Source organism: Pogona vitticeps, chromosome 4 (assembly GCF_051106095.1).
Source record: "Pogona vitticeps strain Pit_001003342236 chromosome 4, PviZW2.1, whole genome shotgun sequence".
In the NCBI taxonomy this organism is placed as follows: Eukaryota; Metazoa; Chordata; class Lepidosauria; order Squamata; family Agamidae; genus Pogona; species Pogona vitticeps.
In genome coordinates this window covers 38809602-38835928 of record NC_135786.1, presented here as the reverse complement: position 1 = coordinate 38835928, position 26327 = coordinate 38809602, and the positions used below count along the sequence as shown (strand labels likewise).

At 38.2% G+C, this 26327-nt stretch overlaps 1 protein-coding gene across 12 annotated transcripts in view; it reads left to right on the top strand.

Annotated features, from left to right (window-relative positions):
- The window catches only part of PPP1R12B (protein phosphatase 1 regulatory subunit 12B), a 143602-nt gene that overhangs the window by 45641 nt on the left and 71634 nt on the right, over positions 1-26327 (top strand). For 8 of the 12 annotated variants that reach the window (XR_012086234.2, XR_013545099.1, XR_013545096.1 and 5 more), the window contains 6 exons: positions 3657-3769; positions 10363-10563; positions 15309-15391; positions 15967-16092; positions 21529-21711; positions 22932-23111. Coding sequence is in view for 4 of the 12 variants with exons in the window: in XM_020782570.3 (XP_020638229.3) it covers positions 3657-3769; positions 10363-10563; positions 15309-15391; positions 15967-16092; positions 21529-21711; positions 22932-23111 (886 nt within the window). In the remaining 8 variants the exon portion in view is untranslated. The remainder of the gene's footprint in view (positions 1-3656; positions 3770-10362; positions 10564-15308; positions 15392-15966; positions 16093-21528; positions 21712-22931; positions 23112-26327) is intronic. The other 4 variants (XR_013545094.1, XR_013545097.1, XR_013545100.1 and 1 more) reach the window with 1 other exon arrangement.

Genomic DNA, 26327 nt, shown 5'->3' with positions numbered 1-26327 from the left:
GGCATTCACCCTGAAGAATTTTGTCTGAAGACTTTTCGTACTTCTGCGAATCCTGCCAAGTCCGCTGATATGTCCCTATTGCTCATGGCTGCTGTTGATTTGGTTGCATTAAGTTACAGTACTTGGACAGTTGATTTGGAATTACAGTAAGGGTGAGATCCAGTAGTACTTTGCCCACGGGATCAGTGGATATTTAGTTAATCAACACCTTATGTACATTCTTGTGATTCAGTGGGTCCTCTCTAGTAGTGGGCCCACCATGATTTACAATTGGATTTCATCCTGTATTATACATATGCTTGCTTTGAGATTTAGAAACAAAAAGTATCATGTTGTTTGATTTGTGCCAGTGTCTCAAAAAAAGGGTTGACATAAAAGCAAATAATCTTATTAAATAATCTTTACATTACAGTAAAACCCTTTTAGAAATAGGTATTTCCCATAATTCCATTTTCATGCAATCTTTAGAGCAGACATTTCTAATATACTGAATGCAGGTGAACTTATTTTATGTATATAATATATCAGCTGAGATCCACAATTAGATATAGTATGTTGATTAAGATGGCTGAGAAAGTCTGTAAGAATACTACATTAGTCCAAATCATGTAGAATTCTGAAGACTTATGCTGTCAATGACTTCAGAAAATGCTTATCCCAAATGTTCAAAGACTGTAGGAAGTAGTAGTTTTAATTATCTTCAAATAAAATGTTTATAAGGTGAAAAATAGTCTAAAAGAGAAATGTGCAATAATGTTCAACCCACCACAAAATTAATATTTTAAAATATGGATTTTCTCATATTGGTGTGATATTTAAAGATGTTTATGACCATTCCAGTCTTTCAATAAGATAGGCTTATTCACCTATAAGTAATAACATTAACAAAAAACAAAAGTGTGGTGGGACCCTAAACAGAAACAAATTTATTTCATTATGAGCTTTCATGGATTGTTACAGCTCGCTTCTTCAGGCACACTTTTATAGCTGTTCACTTGTGCTTTACCGTAATTTTGTGAGGGACCCACACATATCAATGGATTGAGACATTAAATTTTATGTAGCACATCACTGGAAAGATGTCATACTTTTTCATAGGATTACTTGCAGACATAGAACACAAACTAGAGAGAGAAAATACAAACAATGGAAATATTAAACTTCAGTTTTAACAAATTCTATCTTGACCATTAATTTCAGCATTTAAACTGTAAATGGTGCCAAAGGCTCAGGTAGTCAGAGATATTGAAGTGCAAAAGCAATTATAGGGTATTATTTATTTTTTCTTGACTTGTCACAAGATTCATCAACTTGTTATATCACGTCACTTTGTATAAATTAAGATACTGTGTGTCATAGAGTCTCTTTGATTTTCTTAGAAGTAAATCTGTTTCTTCTACTCATCTCAGATCTTGGGAAAAGCCACATTGATTGCAGCTATGCTTACAAACTCTGAAAGACACTATTTAAAAAAAGAGTGTATTTCCCAGCACACAGCAGCATAAAATAGTTTGTACTATTAATAGCTCTCTGAACCAGAAATTACTCATCAAAGCACATACTGTTGTGCAGCCTTATCTTTCTTAAAATAATTATTGTCTGCTGTCAGGGATGAGTAGAAAACAGGGAGCTCTGAATGAAAGACTTTTCACTGGTTTGGGGCTTTGTTGCCATCATTCACTTTAAAGGTATATATCCTCTAGGCAAGTATGTAAAATTATCCAAGGATCAATATTTCAGTCTAAAGAATCTATTTTTGTCTTGCTTCTTAGGCAGCAAGACATGGTTGTTTTTTCCATCTCTCATTTGCTGTATTTTATATAATAGTACAGAGCTAAGTAAAATACCATTGTGTTCAGAAATACAACATTATTGATAAATAGATGTTACAAACTCCTGCAGTCCTTATAATGGGTGTGGAGAATTTTATAGACATTTCTGCTTAGTGTCTTCAGTAGAGTCAGAAAGGATGAGAAAGATAACCAGTCCTTGGTATGTTGGCCTTTGATATAATTTTATATGCACACTCCTTTCTGAGCTCCTGATGGTCATGAGTTAGTTTTGATCATTTCTTTGGCCATTTGGAGAAGATACCTGTGCTGACATTCATCTATTGCCAATAATGCTGGAAAACCTGATTTCCACTATAAAACCTGCATGGATTTCAGAAATCCCCACCCCCAAACATAGTGTGATGATGTTTTAATTATTTCATGCCCAGAACACTGTAGATATAGGTACAAGGTATGACTTCTTTGACAGATTAAGATGATCTGATTTACATTGTTTTCTGCTGACTATATGATATAAAAATCAACAGGAATCGCCCTCTAATCCATAGTTTTTTTCCTCCATTGCTGGAGCTTTTTCTTTTTTTGGAATCAAATTCATTCTCATAGGTTTAAATAATGTGATTGCTTGGTCTGATGTGAAGGAGTTTGTAGCCATTATATTTAAAGCTATTCCATCTGGCTACAGCAGCAGTGAGAGACACAGGGCCGTGGGAAAACTGGCTGCTGTTTGAATATTCTCCTGGTGTCTGGGGCTGCTTCCACCTTCTCTTCCCATTTTATTTCCATTTCCTTTATTTTCAAGGCTTGCTAATCTAGTGCTAGGGAACCTAGGTGACCAAACCATGCAGTGGGTGGGACAGAGTGAGGACTTGACAGAAAGAGGATGAGGTTTTCAGGTAGTTCTGCTCTGATGGTGCTTCCTGCAAATCTGGACAGTCAAAGCAGAGCTGCCTTAAAATTTCCTCCTCTGTCTCTGTTGAGTCCTTATTTTCCCTTTCTGTCTCTGTCTCTGTCTCTCTCCCTCTCCCTTCCTCCCTCCCTTGTCACCTAGGTGTCCTAATACTAGTATTAGGACAGCAAGCCTTTAAAATAAAAAAAAAGAAATAGATCAGGAAGAGAAAAGGGAAACAAGCAAGGAGAGCATTCAAACATTTAAGCTACAAACAAGCCTGATTTCCTCCCCTCTGTCTACTGACTCCTGTGTGGTTGGCTGAAGTGAATTAACCTGGGAAAACCCAACTTCACAGTGGTTCCATTCACATTTTCCCAATGTATAGTCACACCTTTAGTATGATCTTAAGTACTCCATATTATCTAGAGGCCTGATCGGGTCATTTCAGACATAATCTGAACTTTACTAAATCACTATCAAGCTGTGCTGTATTCGGGAAATTGGGAGTAACTCATATACCTAATTTGAAATGATAGTTTTAGAATGAAAGTGAGGTTTTCTTAATTTAAACAATGAGAAAATAATTGTTTTCAGAACTACTCATTGTCAAATCTGAGAAAGCTTTGTTAAAATCTGCTTTAAATTGTCTCAAAAGCTCTAACACTTTCAGTGACGTAATTTATTAAGTGGTGAAAGTTAACTTATTCTGTCTTTACTGAAATACTGCAAAGGAAAAACATTGCTACTGATAGATCCCACACAGATTTTCCATTCAAGGTTGATGACTAGTAGAGACTCTTAAAAAGAGCTTCAAAACATGTACGTTTTAATCTTCTTTCTTTCTTAAATGAAATGGGCTTTTTTTTAAAAAAAATAGCCAAATGAATAAGCTTGAGTAACAGGAACATATCACTTAGGACTACAGTAGAATATTCACAACTTTTGCTCTTTGCTTTTTTCTGTCTTTTAAGAGAGAAAGGAAGAGTCTGTTGCTAACCATTCCGATAATGAATCTAGAATTGTCATCACAGAACAAGTACCACCACCAGGGCATAACACTGTTACAATGGGTCCTGCCAGAAAAGTAAGTGGCAAGTCATTTAAAGTAATGATATAGTTTGGGTTTGAGGTTGCAGTCTTATATAAACTTACTTGGGAGTAAATTCTATTAAGTTAATTTCTCTGTAAATGTTAAAATTGTTGAATCTATCTACTCATAGAGAATTTAAGAGTTCTTAGATATAAAGTGATTTGATGTTGACTTCTTTGCAATTTGAAAGCTGACATTCTTAATCCAGGAAACTTCAAAGGAAGAGTCCAGCATGAGATTAAAGCATTGGAGCTGACCAAGTCTGAGTCTTGGTTTAAACTGTGAGCTGAAATAGTGGTTTCACACAAAGCTGGAATAATTGTTCAGCAAATATGAAATGAAAGAAGTACAGTATTACATGGAAAGTATAACCTTGTTCTCATTCAGCTTTTCCATGTAATACTGCACTTACTTCATTTCACCACTAATTAACCCACTGTTCAGATTTTCCACATATATTCTGTCTGTAGGCATGTGTACACAACACACGCACACGCACACACACACACACACCTCTGACAACCAGTGATTACATTCCATAGAGGTAGAACGCCATCCAATTTAAGATTTAATCTGATGGATAATAATGTAGGATGTTAATTTACTGCATGGCAGTGGTAATTAAGTATGCGATTTTCATTTTCTAACATATGAAAAACTACTTAAAAGACCCCCTGTCTTTTTTTTTTTTTTTTTTTTTTTGAGTGGTCTTCCGATGGTTTCTGAAACAGCCTTCTAAAAATGAATGGTTTGTTTTAAGGAAAGGGGCAAATGAAATTTTTGTTTTTTCATTTCCCCTATCTCATTTGAAATTTCTTTTTAGCGTCTGTCAAAATGCCCAGGAAATTTTTCACTCAAATTCCATTGCAAGGTCAGAAGCCAAATAGAATGTCCAGAGGAGAGTGGGAAGTTGTAAAAGGGCTTGAACTGGTTGGAACGCGGTGGGACTGCTTTCTTTGGTTCACTCTACTCATTCCTTGTGGGTGGGTGTTAATTCCTTACTGACAACTTCCATTTTTTGTTGCATAAATGTGCCTCTGGATCATATCCTTTTTCCTCGATATTTTGTGGGGATTTTCCCCTCCCCCCCCCCAAGTTCTCAGAGCATTACTTTTGTTAACTGCTGATGTCCTGGACTCAAAGTGAAGAAGATCAGGACTACATTAAGTAGTGGAAGGAAATAAAATTCCCCATATTATAGCCATTTTGATGGTGGGGGTTGATCATACTTTTTTCTTTTGTTTGCTTACTTGCCTTGGTTTTTGAGAGAGGAGGCTGTGTTTGTGTACAGTGGTGCCTCGCACAACGATTGCTTCATACAACGATGAATTCACACAGCGATGGGTTTCTTTGAGGAATTTCCCCCATCATTTAACGATGTTCTCTATGGGGGAATTTCACTTAACAATGTCCCTTTTTCGCTCCTGTAAAAGTGTCTTAAACTGTTAGAAACCTGTTTTAAATGCTTGCAATCATTAGCCCACTTCCTGAACCCTATGCAAACTTAATTTGGTGTTGTTCTGAGTCGTTGTTAATTTTTGGTGATTTTTTGTTTTTCCCTCATTGAACTCTATTGAACTGTCCGTCCAATGCATTTCAATGAGAGAGAAAAAAAATCACCAAAAATTAACGAAGACTCAGAACAACACCAAATTAAGTTTGCATAGGTTTCAGGAGGTGGGCTAACGATTGCAAGCATTTAAAACAGGCTTCAAACAGTTTAAGACACTTTTACAGGAGCGAAAATGGAGATCGGAAAGGGCTCTTTGATCTCCGTTTCCCTTTTAAAGCTCTTTCCGATCTCCCTTTTCGCTCCTGTAAAAGTGTCTTAAACTGTTTGAAGCCTGTTTTAAATGCTTGCAATTGTTAGCCCACCTCCTGAAACCTATGCAAACTTAATTTGGTGTTGTTCTGAGTCTTAGTTAATGCTTTTCAATGAGAGAGAAAAAAAATCACCAAAAATTAACGAAGACTCAGAACAACACCAAATTAAGTTTGCATAGGTTTCAGGAGGTGGGCTAATGATTGCAAGCATTAATCTGTTCCAATTGGAATGGATTAACCGGTTTTCAGTACATTCCTATGGGAAATGGTGTTTCACTTAACGATGTTTTCACATAACGATTTTTTTATGGAACCAATTAACATCGTTAAGCGAGGCACCACTGTATTTCATTTTGTTGTTTTTCCCATGTGTTTATGTTTGTGTGGTACTTTCCCTGTTTGATGGATTTGTAAAAATAATCATTTATTTGATTAATTTACTGTGTTTATTTAGTTAAAGATGTACATTCTTGTGAGATTTTCTTGGGCTTGTTTGCTGGTTGTTAGTTGTACTGTTGCCTGGTTTTGAAGCAGATTAATTCTCTGTTGCCATGCCTCTCATTTTGGGGGGTTATTATGTGCTCTTAAGGCTTATTTGGACTTACAGCACTAGAAAAGTGAATGGAGAAGAACAGAATAAAATTACCCCAAAGAGGTGGTCTGCCTCATGGTTAGCAAAAGTGCACAAAAACAATAGAGGAATCCCTGAAACAAAACTGATGCGAAAGGTTTCATCATGCACACCCTTAAGGATCATATTACACGCTGGATTAGATCAAGACTTATACATAGTTTGAGTACACCTGCTGAAATCAGTAGGACTAAAGTTAGGCAGTCCTACTGTTTTCATTGGTACTACTCAAAGTATGACCAATTCTAGATCTACCTCACTATCTGTCTAAATATCCACCAGACAGTTGAAACATCTGACTTCTATTTTCCTTAGAAGGAGGGATAAGTTGATGTTTCTGGTTTTCATAGTTGTGAATAACCTTAGAAAATGGGAGCAGTGTCTGCTGAAAAAACATTATAGTTGTAGTTGGGTAGACTTGGACTTGGACCAGGACTTGGAAGGTCACATTCAATTTACACTCACTCATGAAGCTTATTTTGTAATGTTGGACCAGCTGCTATTTGTCAGTCGAATCTGTCCCACATAGTTAGAAGAATATGGTGAGAAAATGTCATGTATAGATGACTGTAAGCCTTTTTTGAAAAGGGCAGAATATAAATGTGAGTGCCTGTGAAAGGAGCTGCCATATATGAAGATAATAGGTACTATGTTGTGATGATGTAGTACTCTGTCACTTCTGTTTACAGAGGGGTTTATATCCAAAATTGGTTGAGAACCATGTTTCTCCTTGCATTGAACACACATCATTGTTCTTCCTTAAACTGCAGAAAATTGGTCTTGATTGTACTGTAAATGAAGCCCTCGTCCTGTATAAACAAGGTTGTTGATTGGGAAGGAGGAGTATTTTGGGGGTTTGGCATTAATTACTTCTCAATAATCTTGGACTTCTGCCTGTTCTGAATTTTAAAACCGAAGTGGCATGGATGGTGCTTTTTGTCTATTTTTTGTGTTCTGCTCAACCATAGGAAAGATTGTTGTTGAGGTGTCCTGGAAGCCTTCATAAAGAAGGGTATTTATAGTTCTCTAAAAGCTGTCACAGCAATGAGGTTGGCACTGCAGTATGTACTACAAAGGGCATCCTGGGTGATAGAAACTTCCCCAGACTTGATGGGGCCATGTGCTCTACAGAGTACATGGATAAGCAGGTGAATATTCAGTACTGGGCTTCTGCTTCCCAAATGAAGCACAAAGTATAGTTGCAGAGAAGCCTATGTTATGGTAATTCCTTGTCCCTTGAAATATACTATTACTAAATATTCATATATCTTGACAATGTAAGTCTTTTTTCCTTAATCAGGAAAATTAATGTATCAGTGCAATTCTAGTTCTATATTGCTTACATTTTCATGCTTCAGCTGGGATAATTCCTGTCATTTCGGACAGGACTACCTGAGTTTAGACTTGAGGATCCTCGGGGTCCCTTACAGCTCTAATTCTATCATTCTGTTACCAGCTGTTCCACTGGGAGAAGATGAAGAGGAATTATGTTTACATGTAGTAAGAGTATCCCCTTTTTTATAATGTGTATTTTATTTTTGCTGCTAGAAGTTAGAGTACTATTCATAGAGATACTGAAAAGTTTTTCTTACTAGCATCAGGTAGTGTTAGACTATTTACTGATGCTTTTCTTTTTTGATTGGCTTAACCATATTAGAACAAACATGATCTGAATTTATTTATTTGTTTGTTTGTTTACTGCCTTTCTCCCCTATTACAACTTTGAAGTCATAGAGTACAATACCCTGCATCTTAGATTTGAATAATATACATGTAAGACAAAATGTGTAGAAGCAAGCAAAATATAGACATTTGGCAATATCTAAACTGGTACAAGAAGCAAGGTGGTCCTCCAAGGTAAGAATAATGCAGGGGAATTGTTATAAGTTCCTAATATTTGGGGGCTCATGAGAAAAATGAAGGATTTAATAGTAGTTCTTATCTCTGTGAAGAGTCAAAGCTCTTGAAGGGTGAGGTCAACTTCTGTCCAGTTCTCACTGCTTTCAAGCCATCATACTAACTCCAAACTTCAGTAGTAACTGAATTACAAAGACAGAGATACAAAACTGTAATAAAGAAGATATGCTTCATTTGATTCTTTAAAAAATATTTTACCATATCAAAATAGTAAATAGAGTGATGAATTAAGACTCCGCAGGCCAGGGTTCTACTCAAGTCATGGAAGTTCACTGGGGGAGTTGAACTGGTAGAACCACTCCAAATATCTCACATACCTTGAAAGCCCTATCAGGTCCCTGTACATTGGTTCTGCCTTGATGGCACATAACAGCAACATATATACCTCAGGGTCTTTAAATGACTGGTTTTATGCTATCCATTGTTTATAGTATTTCTTTTGTATATGTACAGTATTCATGTTTGCTTTGTATGTTTGAAAAATCTCAGTGCTGAAGCATTAGGTTGAATTTACATGTTCTTATAGTATTGTATCTAACCCAATATTATAAAAGCATAACTTGGGTAAATTGAGTATATACAAAGATACATCTCGAACTACAGAAGTCTATAATAGTAAGAATACAATATTTTGTCCCTGTGCCACCCCCCACCTCTGCATATGAATATAAAAGGATAAGTAGTGGCTGTTATGCTCAACATATGTTACCTGTTAATCTATTTATATGTCAAACTGAGATATATTTTAGTACTTTCCTTGCAGCTTAATGTGAGATAATTTTATTTGTTTGTTTATTTGTTTATGTATTTATTATTCCTCTTATTCGTATATAAGGGATTCAAAGTAGTTTACATGTTTTTTAAAAAGCATATAAAACATAATAAATAGGACATTAAACATGTGTAAACAAACAATGAAAACTATTAAACATGTATAAATATTAAAATATGATGGCTAGAGATGGGTACAATCCTGGGTTGTCAGATTATACCAGATCGTCATCGTGACATGACACCACAGGTGCCACACATTCACTTCTCCCACCCCCCTGCCTGGAGTCTCAAGGTGGCACACCTCTTCTGGTCCTTTTTGGATGTTTGACCAGTCATGGCAGGAGTACAGACTTCCTTTTTCCACCTCTTCCAGCAGCTGGTCACTCAAAAGCTGCACAGTAGCAATATCTGCCCACCTCCTTGTCTGAATGGGCAGCTGCTGGGGGAGGTGGAGAAGGGAAGTCTCCTGCCACAGTTGGACAAACATCTGAAGGGGAGCAGAAGAAGACCATGTACTGCCTTTGAAAGGAGGAATCTGGATGGGGGTGTGGGGAAAGGGAATGTGTGGCACTTGTAGTGTCGCAGTGATAGATCTGGTACAATCTGACAATGCAGGATTGTGCTCATCTCTAATTATGACTACTACCCCATAAAACAGTCAATTTTAAATGTCATGTTCCTGCTTTAAAAAGAATGTCTTTGCCTGCCAGCAGAAGAATAGCAAGGAGGGAGCCAATCAAACCTCCTGAGAAAGGGCATTCCATATTCTTGAGAGCAGACATTGAAATGTCCTTTCTTGTGTCCTCACCAGATAGACCTGTGAAGATGGTAGGATTGATGATCATAATTCTTGTGGTTGCTCAAGTTAGGAGTCTAGGTGCAGCATTTTGCACCAGTTATAGTTTTCAAATCATCTTCCGAGGCAGCCTCATGTAGAACATGTTACAGTAACTAAAATGAGATGCTATGAAGGCATGCGCCACTGTACCCAGATCTGGCATTTTCAAGAAGGGGCACAGCTGGTACATATGCTTTAACTGTGCAAATACACTCCTGGCTATTATGGAAACCAGGAGCATACACAAGCTGCAAACTTCTGTTTTCAGGGGGAGAGTAATCCCATCTAAAACATGCTGATTCCCTATTCCATGAGATCTTTCAGCTGACCAGGAGCACCTCCACCTTGTTTGCATTACATTTCCATTTGTTCATCCCCATCTGATTCTTTACTAAAACCAGAGACTGGTTTAGAGTCGGGACAGCTTGCTTGGATTTAGCTACTTAGGAGATATAAAGTTGGGTGTAATAAACATACTTAACTATTTTTTAAAAAAAATCTAATGATTTTAAACCTTGAGTTGCTCCCAGAATGGTAAAACAATTTGGGAGTTTTTCTGGAATATCAGCATTCTTGTTTATTACCCTCTTTCTTTTGATACAGCTTACTTCATTGCTCAGCAAGTCTGAAGAGCAAAAGGATGAATCTCCCTCATCATGGAGGCTAAGTCTGCGGAAGACTAGCAGTCAAAGCACTCTCAACGAAAGCAGTACTCCTCGTGATACGCTGAGAGAGAGAGGCGAGTCCATCTATCGCTCTTCTTCAACCCCTCGGATTTCTGCACTGTTAGACACTAAAGACAAGGTGTGGAACCATTTGGCTTTTCTTATTGTTAAATTTATGACTTAAAAGCTAAGTACTGTAGTTCTGATTTGTGCCTTTTTAAATATCTGGACTTTTTATTAGTACTCCACTCACTACTTTTGAGTCATTCTTGGCAGTACTATGTCCTGATTAAACAGAGAACATTAGAAAAGCCTTTTATATAATGCATTATATTGGTTGGCTCTTGCATCCTGGTTCTCACAGAGGCCAGCTTCTGGGAGGCCCTCAACTAGGCTATGATGATGACAGTTTTTGTTATAGTTTGTCTCCAAGATTACTTGTAATAAGAGATACACTGATTATAAATAAAGAGGTTCCATTTAACCATTATGTGTAATAATAGCAGAATCAAGAAAGAAGTGAAGCTGTTTGTGTCGCAGTGAGATGTTGTCTGCAAAGTATTTGCAGCATTTATGCATCAGTGTTCTAATATCAGTCACAGTTATAGTGGTCATGGCTGGTTGTGGAGGTGGGCAGATTGGGTAGAGACAACGTGTTATAATTTGTATATGGAACTTACAGGTCTAAATTGCAGTTGTTGTTGTTGTTGTTGTTTAGTTGTTAAGTCATGTCCGACTCTTTGTGACCCCATGGACCAGAGCACGCCAGGCCCTCCTGTCTTCCACTGCCTCATGGAGTTTGGTCAGATTCATGTTGATAGCTTCGGTGACACTGTCCATCCATCTCGTCCTCTCATCCTCTCGTCCCCTTCTCCTCTTGCCTTCACACTTTCCTAGCATCAGGGTCTTTTCCAGGGTGTCTTCTCTTCTCATGAGGTCGCCAAAGTATTGGAGCCTCAGCTTCAGGATCTGTCCTTCCAGTGAGCACTCAGGGTTGATTTCCTTCAAAAGGAATAGGTTTGTTCTCCTTGCAATACAGGGGACTCTCAAGAGTCTCTTCTAGCAGCAAAATTCAAAAGCATCAATTCTTTTGCGTTCGGCCTTCTTTATGGTCCAAGTTTCACTTCCATACATCGGTTTGACTATGCGGACCTTTGTCGGCAAAGTGATGTCTCTGCTTTTTAAGATGCTGTCTAGGTTAGTCATCGCTTTCCTCCCAAGAAGCAGGTGTCTTTTAATTTCGTGGCAGCTGTCACCATCTCCAGTGATCATGGAGCCCAAGAAGATAAAATTTGTCACTGCCTCCAGAACTTCCCCTTCTGTTTGCCAGGAGGTGATGGGACCAGTGGCCATGATCTTAGTTTTTTTGATGTTGAGCTTCAGACCATTTTTTGCATTCTCCTCTTTCACCCCCATTAAGAGGTTCTTTAATTCCTCTTCGCTTTCTGCCATCAGAATGGTATCATCTGCATATCTGAGGTTGTTGATATTTCGTCCGGCAATCTTAATTCCGGTTTGGGATTACTCCAGTCCGGCCTTTCGCATTCTGCATATAAGTTAAATAAGCAGGGAGACAATATACAGCCTTGTCGTACTCCTTTCCCAATTTTGAACCAATCAGTTTTTCCATATCCAGTTCTAACTGTTGCTTCCTGTCCCACATATTGATTTCTCAGGAGGTAAATAAGGTGGTCAGGCACTCTCATTTCTTTAAGAACTTGCCATAGTTTGCTGTGGTCCACACAGTCAAAGGCTTTTGCGTAATCAATGAAGCAGAAGTAGATGTTTTTCTGGAACTCTCTGGTTTTCTCCATAATCCAGCGCATGTTACCAATTTGGTCTCTAGTTCCTTTGCCCCTTTGACATCCAGCTTGTACTTCTGGGAGTTCTCAGTCCACATACTGATGAAGCCTACTTTGTAGGATTTTGAGCATAACCTTGCTAGCGTGTGAAATGAGTGCAGTTGTACAGTAGTTGGAGCATTCTTTGGCACTGCCCTTCTTTCGGATTGGGATGTAGACTGATCTTTTCCAATCCTCTGGCCACTGCTGAGTTTTCCAAACTTGCTGGCCTATTGAGTGAAGCACCTTAACAGCCTCATGTTTTAAGATTTTAAACAGTTCAGCTGGAATGCCATCACCTTCACTGGCTTTGTTGTGAGCCATGCTTTTTAAGGCCCACTTGACTTCGCTCTCCAGGATGTCTGGCTCAGCAACCACACTATCTGGGTTGTCTGGGACATCCAGATCTTTCTGGTATAATTCCTCTGTGTATTCTTGCCAGCTCCTCTTGATGTCTTCTGCTCTGTTAGGTCCCTACCATTTTTTGTCCTTTATCATGTCCATCTTTGCACAAAATGTTCCTTTAATATCTCCAATTTTCTTGAATAGATCTCTGGTTTTCCCCTTTCTATTATTTTCCTCTATATCTTTGCACTGTTCATTTAAGAAGTCCCTCTTGTCTCTCCTTGCTATTCTTTGGAAATCAGCATTCAATTTTCTGTAACTTTCACTATCTCCCTTGCATTTTGTTTCCTTTCTCTTCTCTGCTATTTGTAAGGCTTTGTTGGACAGCCACTTTGCCTTCTTGCATTTCCTTTTCTTTGTGATGGTTTTTGTTGCTGTCTCCTGTACAATGTTACGAGCCTGCATCCACAGTTTTCCAGGCACTCTGTCCACCAAATCTAGTTCCTTAAATCTGTTCTTCACTTCCACTGTGTATTCATAAGGGATTTGGTTTAGATTATATCTGACTAGTCCAGTGCTTTTTCCTACTTTCTTCAGTTTAAGCTAGAATTTTGCTATAAGAAGCTGATGATCAGAGTCACAATCAGCTCCAGGTCTTGTTTTTGCTGACTGTATAGAGCTTCTCCATCTTTGGCTGCAGAGTACATAATCAATCTCATTTCAATATTGCCCATCTGGTGATATCCATGTGTATAGTCGCCTCTTGTGTTGTTGGAAAAGAGTGTTTGTGATGGAGCTTGTTCTCTTAACAAAACTCTATTAGCCTTTGCCCTGCTTCATTTTGAACTCCAAGGCCAAACTTACCTGTGGTTCCTTTTATCTCTTGACTCCCTACTTTAGCATCCCAGTCCCTATAATGACAAGAACATCTTTCAGTCTCCTCAGCATTGGTGGTTGGTGCATAAACTTGGATTATTGTGATGTTGAAAGGTCTGCCTTGAATTCGTATTGACATCATTCCACCAGTTTTGAGATTGTATCCCAGTACAGCTTTTCCCACTCTTTTGTTGAAAATGAGGGATACTCCATTTCTTCTACGGGATTCTTGCCCAGAGTACTAGATACGATAATCGCCTAAATTGAATTTGCCCATTTCAGTCCATTTTTGTTCACTGACGCCCAGGATGTCAATGTGTATTCTTGCCATCTCCTGTTTGACCACATCCAGCTTACCAAAGTTCATAGATCTTACATTCCAGGTTCCTATGCAGTATTTTTCTTTGCAGCATTGGACTTTCTGTTCACTTCCAGGCACGTCCACAGCTGAACGTCTTCCGACCTGAGGGGCTCATCTTCCAGTGTCATATCTTTTAGCCTTTTGTTTCTGTCCGTGGAGTTTTCTTGGCAAAGATACTAGAGTGGCTTGCCAGTTCCTGCTCCAGGTGGATCGTGTTTAGTGAGAACTCTCCACTATGACCTCTCCGTCTTGGATGTCCTTGCACGGCACAGCCCATAGTTTCTCTGAATTACTCAAGCCCCTTCGCCTTGACAAGGCAGCAATCTGTGAAGTAGATTAAAGCAGTAGATTGCTTTAGATGAAATTGCAGTAGATTTCTGCAAAAAAAAAAAAAAAGGTATGACTTCAGGAAGTGTGTTTGGGTGCCTTACAGACTAGACCAATTTATTTTGGAGTTGAGCATCACAGCACCATTTAGCGAGATCCGAAGTCTTTTGTATACAAAAACTTAGTGTAGGATTTGGAAACAATTTTTCCCTTGAGCACTGCATTTCTTCAGGGTTAATCTCTTGGAGCTACACAATGGCAACAACAAGCCTGAATGGCTATTCAGGATCTGGGCCCATGTATTCTCTGTTTTTCTCTCTTTCTTCTTCCCTCCTTCCTTGCTCCAGACTGATGCTGGGGGAGGAAAAGATTGCTGTTGCCAGAACTGTACAGGTTTGTAGAGAGTTTCTGAAATCAAGACAAGGGCAATAGATTGACCATCCAGGCTCTCTTTATTACTTCTGAAACAAATCTTGCACATCAGGATCATGAAGCTAACTTGACTATGTTATGAATGTTCATCCATAATAGTTCATCAGGAATTCTTTTTTCTCTGCCATTCTTTTTATCTTAATTTAGAAATTGTTACTCACATCTGCCATGTGGGAGTTACTCAGATATCTTGCTTCTGTCTAAACTGTGGTCTTGGAGTTGTTCCCACGATGGGATGATCTGTCCCCTACAGCCTTTCTTCTCTTGTAGCCTCATTATCCTGCTAGCTCTTAACCATGGACAATTACATACAGTAGGTATTACAGTTGGTTAATACTAGCCATAGTTCACTCTTACCCACGGATCTGAAATCAGCTTTCAAATCTTGAAAGGAATGTAGAGGAACTGCTGGAGTTTTAGTGATGGGGCAGGGGGACTGGAGAAGAGGAGTGCACAGTTTACAAATTATATTTGTACTAGAGAAGTAGGGAATAATAATAAGAAAATTTATAATTAAAACATTTCAATAAAATTAGAGTAACACATAGTAATCAATTTCCCACAATTAATGTGGCAAACATTTAATTTAGAACAAAGCACATGAAAACAACATTGGGTGGTGCAGAAACTATTAAAGGCACTAAAGTTTTTTGAATGAATTTTCACTATTGCCTCTATTTGAATTTGTTGTTGTTTCAACAGGACAAGGACAACAAAATATATTTTGCATCAGTAGCTCCTCGAAGGTTAAACAGTGCAGGGGACATTGAAGAGAAGGAAAATCGGTAAGCTCCTTTGAATTTGGGGCTCAACTATTATTAGTTAATATTTAAGAACTGATTCCTTAGAAGAGTCCCTAATTAACTACTTCGTAGGAATGCATTATATAATTATTTTTGTATTATAATTCCAGTTACCTTTGAAAATTGAAGACTGTGTGCTGAATGTCAGTCATCGCTCAAATATACTTTTGATACATTTAAACTCACACAGATATTCACAAGTGTTTGATCTATTACAAATAGCCTTATCTTCAAATTTGATTACATCTGCTATTGTTTTATTCTTTTTTAAAAAATCATACACTAGTCCTTCACTGTGACAGGGATTTTGTGATCTGACATGTAGGGCATACATCGAGTTCCTAAGCATGATGATACTTTCTGTATATTTCAGAATTAATTGAAGCGTATGCTTCTCTCTACAAAGGCTTATGCCTATGGTTCCCTATAAATATTTCTTAACATTGGTGAGACCAGTAATACACTGTGGCTTGTTAGCTTATCAATATGTAGCAAGCATGTCTAAATAGATTTCATTTTAAGACTCTATTCTCCTCATTCCCAATTTGCCTTTATAGAGAATCTGCTGTTAACTTGGTACGAAGTGGTCCTTATACTCGACAACAGTGGAGGGATGAGCCAAAGGGAAATGAAGCTGCTACAACCGGTGTTCCTTCCACTTATGTTTCTACCTACATGAAAAGGTGAGTCATATTAGAAAACCAAGGGGCAGAATTCTATTGGTGGTTGCGTCAGGTTTGTGTCTCAGTCACATACTTGCCTGAGCCCATACTGTTTGTTAAGCTGTGATACACCCTGCTACCTCAGCAATTAGCTGCAACTAGCCTCAGCAAGTTATGTAAACTTTATGAAGACATGAATAGGATTCCTATCAAAAGGCAACACCTACATTACCTACATTAGTCACAGAGATTATCAGTCTCCCATAAAAATTAGGGAGCACAGAAACATAAGTGGTTTGGCACATCTGCTTCTGTTGTACATGAAAAGTAAAAGAGAAGAAATTTCTGCCTGTCCATATACTTACTACTTCCTGACAAGAGAAAAGTCGTATCTATAGGAAAAGCACCTTATGTAAAGCAGCAATTTTTCCCCTGTACTGTAAGGTTTAGGAAATGGCGGTGGCTATTGTAAATTCTTGTTCTTTGTGATGGTCAAATTGATACCAAATGCCTATACAGTGGGGTCTCTACTTAAGAACGTCTCTACTTAAGAACAATCCAACTTAAGAACAGCTCCATTTGCTAAATTTTGCTTCTACTTGAGAACAGAAATCCAAGATAAGAACAGGAAAAAAAAACCTTTCCTGCTCTTTTTTTAACCTTAGGTCATCTTAGGTTAAAAAAATAATTCTCCCCCTAGTGGTAGAGTACGTATTAACCAGCTTTGCATTAGTTCCTATGGGAACTAATGCTTCAATGTACGAACGCACCTCTACATAACAAAAAAAACAGCCAGAACGGATTAATTGGTTTTCATTCCATTCCTATGGGAAATTTTGCTTCAACTTAAGAATGTTTCAACTTAAGAACACCATTCCAAAATGGATTAAGTTCTTAAGTAGAGGTTCCACTGTAGTTTCTATGGACGGAAAAGAGCAGATACGGATTAAATGGGTTTCAATGCGTTCCTATGGGAAATGCAGATTCAACATAAGAACTTTTCAACTTGAGAACCACCTTCCAATACGGATTAAGTTCTTAAGTAGAGACCCCACTGTACTGCTTGCTTTGAAATAATATAGTGGTGCCTCGCTTGACTATGTTAATTTGTTCCAGCGAAATCGCTGTAGAGCGAAAACATCATCAAACGAAATGAAAAAACCCATTGAAATGCATTGAAAACTGTTCAGTGTGTTCCAATGGGCTGAATACCTGCTCGTCCATCAAAGATCCTCGATATGGCAGCCATTTTCTGTGCCTGTAAAGCGAGGAATCCATCCTAGAAAACAGTGGGGGGCCATTTTCTTCAGCCGGTGGCCATTTTGAAACCCGACGATCAGCTGTTTGCTGATCATCATAAAGCGAAAATCGGTTCCCAACGCAGGGAACCAATCATTGTTAAACAAAAAAAACACATTTAAAACATTGTTTTGCGATCGCAAAAGCGATCGTAAAAACCTAATTGTATAGCGATTTCCTCATTAAGCGAGGCAATCATTAAGCGAGACACGACTGTACAAATATAAGGAGAAAAAATAGTCATTTTATTTAAAGTTAACATTAAATTTCTAATAAAAACAAATATATTTAAATCATTATCCATGGTTTGACTATATTATGACCAAACAATTGAGCTGATTACACTTAAGTACATGCAGAGAGAACAATGGTTGAGAAAGCCAGAGAAGATTTTAAAAACAATAATTCTGATTGCCAAAAACATTTCAATATTATGGGAATTTTTAGTTTCTCCAGATCGCAAAAGATGATCCATTAGATAAGACTGTTCAGATTTGCAGTAATTTTAGGTCATATTACTAAAATATAAATGTATTTCATTTCAAATGTTTTATATGCAAGCAATGCTTATAATAGTTTCTGAATTTATTTATTTCCACATTGAGATTCTTTAGTACTCTTTGCATGTTTAACACCAAATGTTCATATTATTTTCTCAAGGTTCATGTTTTCTTATTGGGATAGTTTTCTCCTCTTCCCAGTATGGATAGTTTTCCCCTCATAGTATTTAATTTATTTATTACGGTCGAGTAACCAGCTCATAAAACATATTTATGGCTAAAATATACAAAATGCAGTTTAAAAATTCACAACCAGTTCATGAAACATATAATGTGGCTAAAATACACAAAATGCAATTTAAAAAGTGTACAACTAGTTCATAAAACATATTGTGTGGCTAAAATATACAAAATGCAATTTTAAAAAGTATACAACAGATAATTAATTGTGTACTAATTGTAAAATATTGGGAGAATCAAATAAGGCATTTTTATAGCTATCCTTTAAACCTCGGAATCGTCTAGGGCAAACTAGTTTGGACAGGGTCTTTGGGTTATAGGGAGTCCTACCTACATATTTGTAAAGATTTGTAAACATTTCCTCCCTTTGGTTGGGACCACAACATTTCTCTATGCTCTACAATAAACCACCCTCATGCTAAAACCAGTCAACCTGTGAACTCAGGAGACTATAAGGGAGCTCTATGCAATTGCTTCTGCACAAAATTTTGCTGCAGAGTGTGTAATAAGGGAGTCTTGATCAGAAAGAAGTAGCTTGATGTAAAATTCATCAAGTCTCCCTAGGTATCTGAGAATAATTAGGCTCAGGAGGTTGGTGTGTAGATTTTTATAGAAAAGACAGTACAATAAAACATGACCTACAATTTCCACTTGGCCATCATTATATGGACACAGGCAATCAGAAATAGGTATATGTTGAAATCTTCGCTCCATGAGCTTAGAGGGTAAAACATTAAGTCTCGCTAATGTGAAGGGTCTTCTGGTCTTTGTTGTCATTGTGCTGGTCAAATATGAAGGTATTGTAAAAGCATTATTAGTAACAACACTGTATTTGCCTGACTGGCTCATATGCTCTTGAAGTTCGATGTCCCAGGTTCTTTGTTTGAGTGCCACTTTAGCACCAACATGCACCATCGCCAAGAGAACATTGGTGGGAAAGCCCATTTGCCTTATTTCTTTTGTGAGTTGGAGTTTCCAGTCTGATTGAAAGGCACAGATGTCAAAAAGTGACATCTGTGCCAAGCCTTCTGAAGAGAAGATAAGCTTTAGCCAGTAATTAAACATAAGGACTTTGGCGCGTGCTCTTCTGGCAATTAAGCCAGCCTCCAAACGAAGGGCTACATTAGGTGTACAGGGGGGTACAGTCAGAATAGATCTCAAAAATTTGGTTTGAACTACCTCAAGAGGACCTAGGTCAGATAAAGCAAATAATTGGCACGTGTAGAACAATTGAGCAACAACGTTAGTCTTGGAAACCTGAACGGCTGAGGGAATATGGTATTAGCAACCATACCAATTGCCATAGTTTTTATGTAGTGACTGTTCAGATACTCTTGTGAATAAAACCATGTTACATTGTTGCTCACTGTATACAGAGCTTATAACCATTTGTGCAATTAAAGTTTATGATTCAGTGGCTGAAATAATGTTGTGTAGTGTGGCAAACAACACTCGAGCAGGCCCACTGAATCTGAGGTTTTGCTGAATTAACTCCTTCATAAGTCCACTGTTTCAAATGATCCTAACTCTGGTTGTGACTTACCATGTTAAAGTTAGATATAACTACAAAAGGCCAATTGGCTCCATGGAACCTATGGAAGAGTTTGCTGCACAAATCCTCACTGATTCAATGGACCTAGTTTAGTGTGACTTACTACACTAAGCAATAAAATTTCAGTGATAATATCTGTAGTTTGCCCAGGTCAAGAGATGTGTAGTAAGCAGTATGTTTAGTTCACAAACATTCTATGTAAATAATGTGTCAGGAATCAAAGCACAGCTCTACCTTATAGCTGCATTTTTGCTGTACTGATTTAGATTCCTTGATCTTGAGTACAACTTTCACTTAAAACATGTTAAGCAATAATGATGATTAGTAATCCAGGTTCTGCCTGATATGTCAGCAAGTAGCAGTTTCAAACCTTAACAGTTATGTCTTTTTTGTTAAAAGTTCTCTGTACACCAATGATTGTCAAGTGCAACCTAACTAATGTTATGCCACTAGCATAGTCTATTTTCTGTTATTTTCTGTTTATACAAACTATTCTTCTACTAAAAAAGTGTTGAGCCCAACTCATTTCTATAATGATGTCCAAAAGTTGGCTTACCTTTGGTGCTAAGATTGGGATTCATCTAAAATCTTACTTTTCTTCTTTATCCCATCCTCATCAGTAATCTGTGTTAGCTATGTCTTATTTTAATTGGTTATGCTGGTACAGATGATATTCAGGTACTTTCTGTTCATCTTAATTAACCTTACACTTTTAAAATACTGTATCACAAAACAAATCAGTTCATCTGTATGTCCATATAGGAAGAGCATTCACTCATTATAAATACAATTATAGAATTGTTTTAATTCAATCAGTTAAACAGTTTCTTCAGTATTGCTCAGAAAGTTTATCAAAATCAAGCACAAGCATTTTTCAGAAATGTGTAGTGATTTCTTACATACAGTAGGTTGCTTCTTTGTGATGAGGTATGTATTTATGACTTACGGTAATTGGTTTCTAGGAAACATGCTACCTCTTTCAGGGTTCACAACTTGGTATCAACTTGACTTCTAGATAACCATAATACGGTTAACAGAAAATAAATAGCTTGATTACAGGGCTCTGGACTTTGTGTTTATCCTTCAGCCCTCTTCTAGAATCTCTTATTCTGTATTCTTAAAGAAGGTGGTAACAACACAGAGACATGAAGCCTTTTTTAAATCAGTTCAGCTGAGTGAAGATATACATGGTAATCTTAACAATCATGAACCACCTTGAATTAATTTCTCAGTTCCTGAGTCTGAATGATCAGTTTAGCCATTAGGAATGCAATAAATTAGAAGTCTGGACCCTCATTTATGTTGTCTTGAGTGTTCTGTGGGTATTGAATGAAGGGGAGACTTCGGGTGTAAAAACACTATGGAAATTTGGTCTATATGCATTCTTTTATTTTAAATTAACGGTTCTTATGTTTAAATGGAGTTAGTAATAACTTTTGCCAGTGCTTGCACGCTTTTATGTAAGTTTGTTTCATTCTTCCTCAAATTCTGCTTTTAATTCTCTCTTTAACTAGATATCTCTGATCATTCATTCATATTCTAGATGTGTTTGTTCTGTCCTTTCCCCCAAGAAAATAGCTTGCGACAACATGTAAATCTGAGCTCAGATTTCTACTTTCTTGTTCCTTATCTTACCATGCTACTTTACCCCCTTTTCTTCAGTCTTGGTAGCTAGGGAATTATACCAGAATACCTGGGTCCAAACTGGATTTCTTGATAAAGCTGATTCAGAATTTCAGCAGCTTAAATTTTTCTAGCAAATAATTCCCACCCACCCATCCCCCGGCAATTAAGCAGGACCCCATGTTGGTCTGCAACAATATTTTATATCTTCTCTGAAAGAAGTGATTTTCTGCTGTCTTACAGTGCCTCATTTGGTAGAAGTAGTGACCTCAGCAGTCCCTACATTTCAGCCAGTCGCAATGCATCTTCTGCTACCTCACCCACTGCCCTTGGTTCACCTTCCTCCTTGGGCACAGAATGGCAGCATGCCTCTTGCCCCACATCTGTCAGTTCTAACACTGCAGCATCAATACGCCAGTATACCAGGTAAGGGTTCATAGTATTTTCAGAGCACACTGAAGAGGGCTCAGTCAAAGAGCCCCGTAAGTTTTGTGTCAAAGCAGTGATTCTCTTTAGTGTGCTATTTCCTTTTTGAAAGATCTTTCTAGTGAATTCTGCTGCTAATTAGCAGGTTATTCAGTCTTAAGAAATGCCATATCATTTATCAATTCCATTAACATGTTGTATGTGTGTTAGTTTTTTTGTTTTTTGTTTTATTAAGAGTTCAGAATATAATCCTTCTATGTAATTCTTTAAGGATAATGAAGAAAGTCTGAGCATGCAGACCAATCATTTGCTTAAACTGACTCCTTTGGGCATTTGATTCTAGACTTCTGATTTGTATACCAAAGAAATATAGTTTAATTCTTGTTAATACTTATTCCTTAAACTATATCATTAACTTTCAGAATAACCAGCTGTTGTATAAAGGCACTCTTTTACTCTAATGGCTTGATTACTCCAAGATTTGGACCTAAAGATAGGGAATGTCTTGTCCTCCTGATGTTGCTGGACTCCAAATCCCATAATCTCTGGTTATTGGCTGTATCACTTGAAACTGATGGACTGTGAGAAGACTTCTGGAAGGCCAGAGGTTCCTCACATCTCTTCTCACCTTTATCAGATAAACTGTGCTGTATTATGTATTATGAAGGAATAAATGTTCCAAATTTCACGTGACAACTAACCCATTGATGGTTTACAGTGGTGCCTCGCAAGACAAATGCCTTGCAGGACAAAAAACTCTCAAGACAAATGGTTTTGGCAACGGGGTGGGTGGGTGAGTTGTTGACTTGCAAGACAAATGTTCCTATGGTCGTGCTTCACAAGAAGAATGTTTTCTGTTTTTTGTTCCTGCCTCATGTTTGCTGATTTTTAAATGTTTTTTCTATGATATTTAAAAAGTTAATGTTTTTTTATTGAAATTTTTAAAATCATCTGTACAATATATATGGCTTTAAAGAGCACTTAATAAACCTTTTGTAAACCGAATTTGACTTTGTTCTGACTTTTTTTGCCCATAGGAACACATTAATTAGATTTCAATGCATTCCTACGGAAAAATGCGTTTCGCAAGACAAATTTTTTGCAAGACAACATTAACCACAGAATGAATTAAATTCATCTTGCGAGGCACCACTGTACTTTGTTTTGTTTCACAAGATGCTTTAGAGTTATGCATGAGTTTTGTGTTTTATATTTTTCAGAGCTCCTTACAGGCAGCAAACTGATTCTACTGTAGAGAGGAGTACAGAGGGCATCTCTTCTAGCATTCCTCTAAGTGTGATAACAAATCGCAATCTACCTAGTAGTGCCAATGGTGTTACAACTGGCAACTCATTGACTGGAACAGAGTCCTCTGCTGGTGATGCCAGGGATCGAAGAAGGTTAGTGAGTCTTTTGGTGGTGATTTTATGAGCTGTGTTTGTGCTTAAGATTGGTGTGCTCTCATCTATGGTTGCACAGATGATCTCCTTGGTATTTACAGTGAAAATAGGTTGCTGCTTTCAAGAAATGGGTCCAAATTACTGTTTGGAAAAAGGATGTGTGTGTGCACGTGCACACACGTGTGTATAATTGTGATCACACATGTACTCTTTTTTTATGAACATATGTTGGATGCAAAAGCATTTTTTTAATGGAAGAATGATTTTAAGGTAAGAAATATGTGCTATTTCCATTCAGAGCATCTAGTTCCAAAGTATTAAAACATCTTCATTTGTTCCAAAAAAATTGTATGTTTTAGAATGCTATAATCCTGTGATGTAAAGCATTTGCTGAACTTTGTTCTACATTACTCTGCTGATCAACTATTACCAAAGTTTCCACTCATTTGGACTTCACATAACAATCTAAAAGGTATTTCAGTAGACAAATCACCTGTAGATTGGATGCCTAGTTTACTGTTCTCTGAGAATTGATGGAGTTGCATCGTATAAAGCCTCGTGGCGCAGTGGTTAAAACGCTGTACTGCAGCTAAAACTGTGCTGGGGTTCAAATCCCAGGTAGCCGGCTCAAGGTTGACTCAGCCTTCCATCCTTCCGAGGTCGGTAAAATGAGTACCCAGCTTGCTGGGGGGGCAATGTGTAGCCTGTATAATTAAAACTGTAAACCGCCCAGAGAGTGCTTGTAGCGCTATGGGGCGGTATATAAGTCCAATAAATAAATAAATAAATAAATAAATAAATAAATAAATATTTCAGTATTGTAAATCCACATTTCTTTTGTTTTGTTGCTTTCCTTTCCTTTGCTTTGCTTAGGTCTCTGGATGCAGAATCGGAGGTTGGGAGTTCAGTTCCCCACTATGCCTCCTTGAGAGGGGCTAGACTCAATGATCTATAGGGTCCCTTCTAGGTCTGCAGTTTAAAAATTATTATTATTGAGGTCTATTCAGACTTCACCTTTAAATTGAGATTAAAGTAAATTTTATTTTAATTGGGATCAGTTTGGAGAAACAAATTGGATTTTGAAAAATATGCATCACCTGGTAGGAAGACTGCAAATTTTTGAGTGAAAGCTAAGTAGCTTATAATAGAAAATGGCAGATAGTTGCTAGATAACACCATACAGTGGGGCCTCGACTTACGAACGTCCCTCCTTACGAAAATTTCGAGCTACAAAAAGCTCTGGCCACAAAATTTTGCTTCAACTTGCGGCCAGAGCTTTGACCTACGAAAACAATAAGGCAGGGGGGAAAGGGCGGAAAATTCAAACTATTGGTGGCGAAGAGACTTCTTTTTCACCCCAACGGTTAGGAAAAGGGAGGCTCAGCCTCCCAGGCTTCCAACACTGCCCTGACTGCCGTGCGGGGTGCTGGTGGTTTGGAAGCCTGGGAAGCCAGCACCTGGCGCAGAGGTCGGTGCGGCTTTTGGCTTCCCAGGCTTCCAAAGCCGTCCCCGCTGCCCTCTGCCTCCCATCCCTGTTGCCTCTTGGCTTCCCGGGCTTCCAAAGCCACCCGAACTCTGCGCTGGGTGCCAGCTTCCTGAGCTTCCAAAGCCGCTCCAACCACTGCACTGGCTGCTGGCCTCCCGGGCTTCCAAAGCCGTCCCTGCTGCCCTCTGCCTCCTGTCCCCGCTGTCTCCTACAGTGGTGGAGGTAGCAGGGACAGGAGGCAGAGGGCAGCGGGGACGGCTTTGGAAGCCTGGAAGCACCTGGGTGCCAGGTTACCCGGCTTCCAAAGCTGCCCTGACCGCCGCACCAGGTGCCAGTGCTTTGAAAGCCCGGGAAACCTCCACAGCAAATTTTTGGATTTTTTGTTTTGTTTTTTGCAGACCCAGGGGCTTGCAGTGTTTTATTTTTATTTTTTGGTCATTGTTTTCTTTGACCAGAATGGATTAAATGGTTTTCAATGCATTCCTATGGGAAATGGTGCTTTGACCAAATTTTCGAGTCGTGGCCACCGTTCATATGGATTAATTTCATTAAGTCGAGGCACCACTGTATGGGCTTCTAACGCTTAATGGCAGCTGTCACAATAGTACATTCATCTAATTCAGTGTTCCCAATGCTGCAGGTTTCTCTTAACAACACAACATAAACTCTCAGACTAATATTAGATCATTAAGATGCCTCTGTAATCGACAACCTCAACTTGCCTCTTTGAAGCCTCTGGATTTAAAACTGAAACACATTGATAGATTTAGAGAAGAAAGAATAAGCCATCTGGAATGTCCTTTCCTTGAAAAGGATTTTGATTTACTCACTTGGATTCTGTAACTGACTGATTCATGCTCAAATGAGTTCACTGCATCCATTATGTCAAGTGAAAAAAATCTAAAGCCCTACATTTATGCAAGCTTCTCTATTTAGGCATGAGTCACATTTTCCCACAATGTGTGGGAGCTGTTTCCATGCGATCCAGTGTTTAACAGCTACATGGATGAACCCCATATGCAGTGCATCCCACAAAAATGTCATTTCAATCAGCCATCCATAGAACAGTTAACTAGGGTGGGACTATGCAGGAGTGAAGCAGAGTTGACAGCATAAGTGGGCCTAAGAATAAATTTTATTTGCTTCATATATTTGTCTTGAAAGCCAGTGCAATGTATTAGATAGAGTCTAAGGCTCAGGAGACCTAGGTTCAAATCCCTGTTCAGTCATGGAAATTCAAATGGTATGGTAGTGGTAGCCTCCTCTTTACACATTTAACATACAGTTTCTTGAAGATTTTTTAGGGTTCCTATAAGATGGAAGTGACATGGTTGCACGTAATAAATATGTCTGCTATAGAAGGCAGTTTTCGAGTGGAACCTGCCATAATGTTCTATTTTTGTTTTCATCATCAGTTGTGGAATTAACTGTAGAAATAGGTGGTTGCTTGTGTGTGTGTTTGAGAGAGAGAGAGATTGTGTGGGGGCAATTACAGGGTAGTTGGCAGTCTTTTCGTTTCAAGAGTTGGGGTATGAAAATTCTAAAGCATACTGCACAGACACTAGAGGCCCAGAAGATCTGGATCATCTCTCACAGACATGTAACATCCGTTTTTTGGATTCTTGCCTACAGTTTTTCTGCACTATCTGTGAAAGAGGTATACTTAGCCTTAGGAAGTGGATTTCATCTGAAAACTTGCAATTTGTTTAATTTTTTTGGTGGTCTAATAA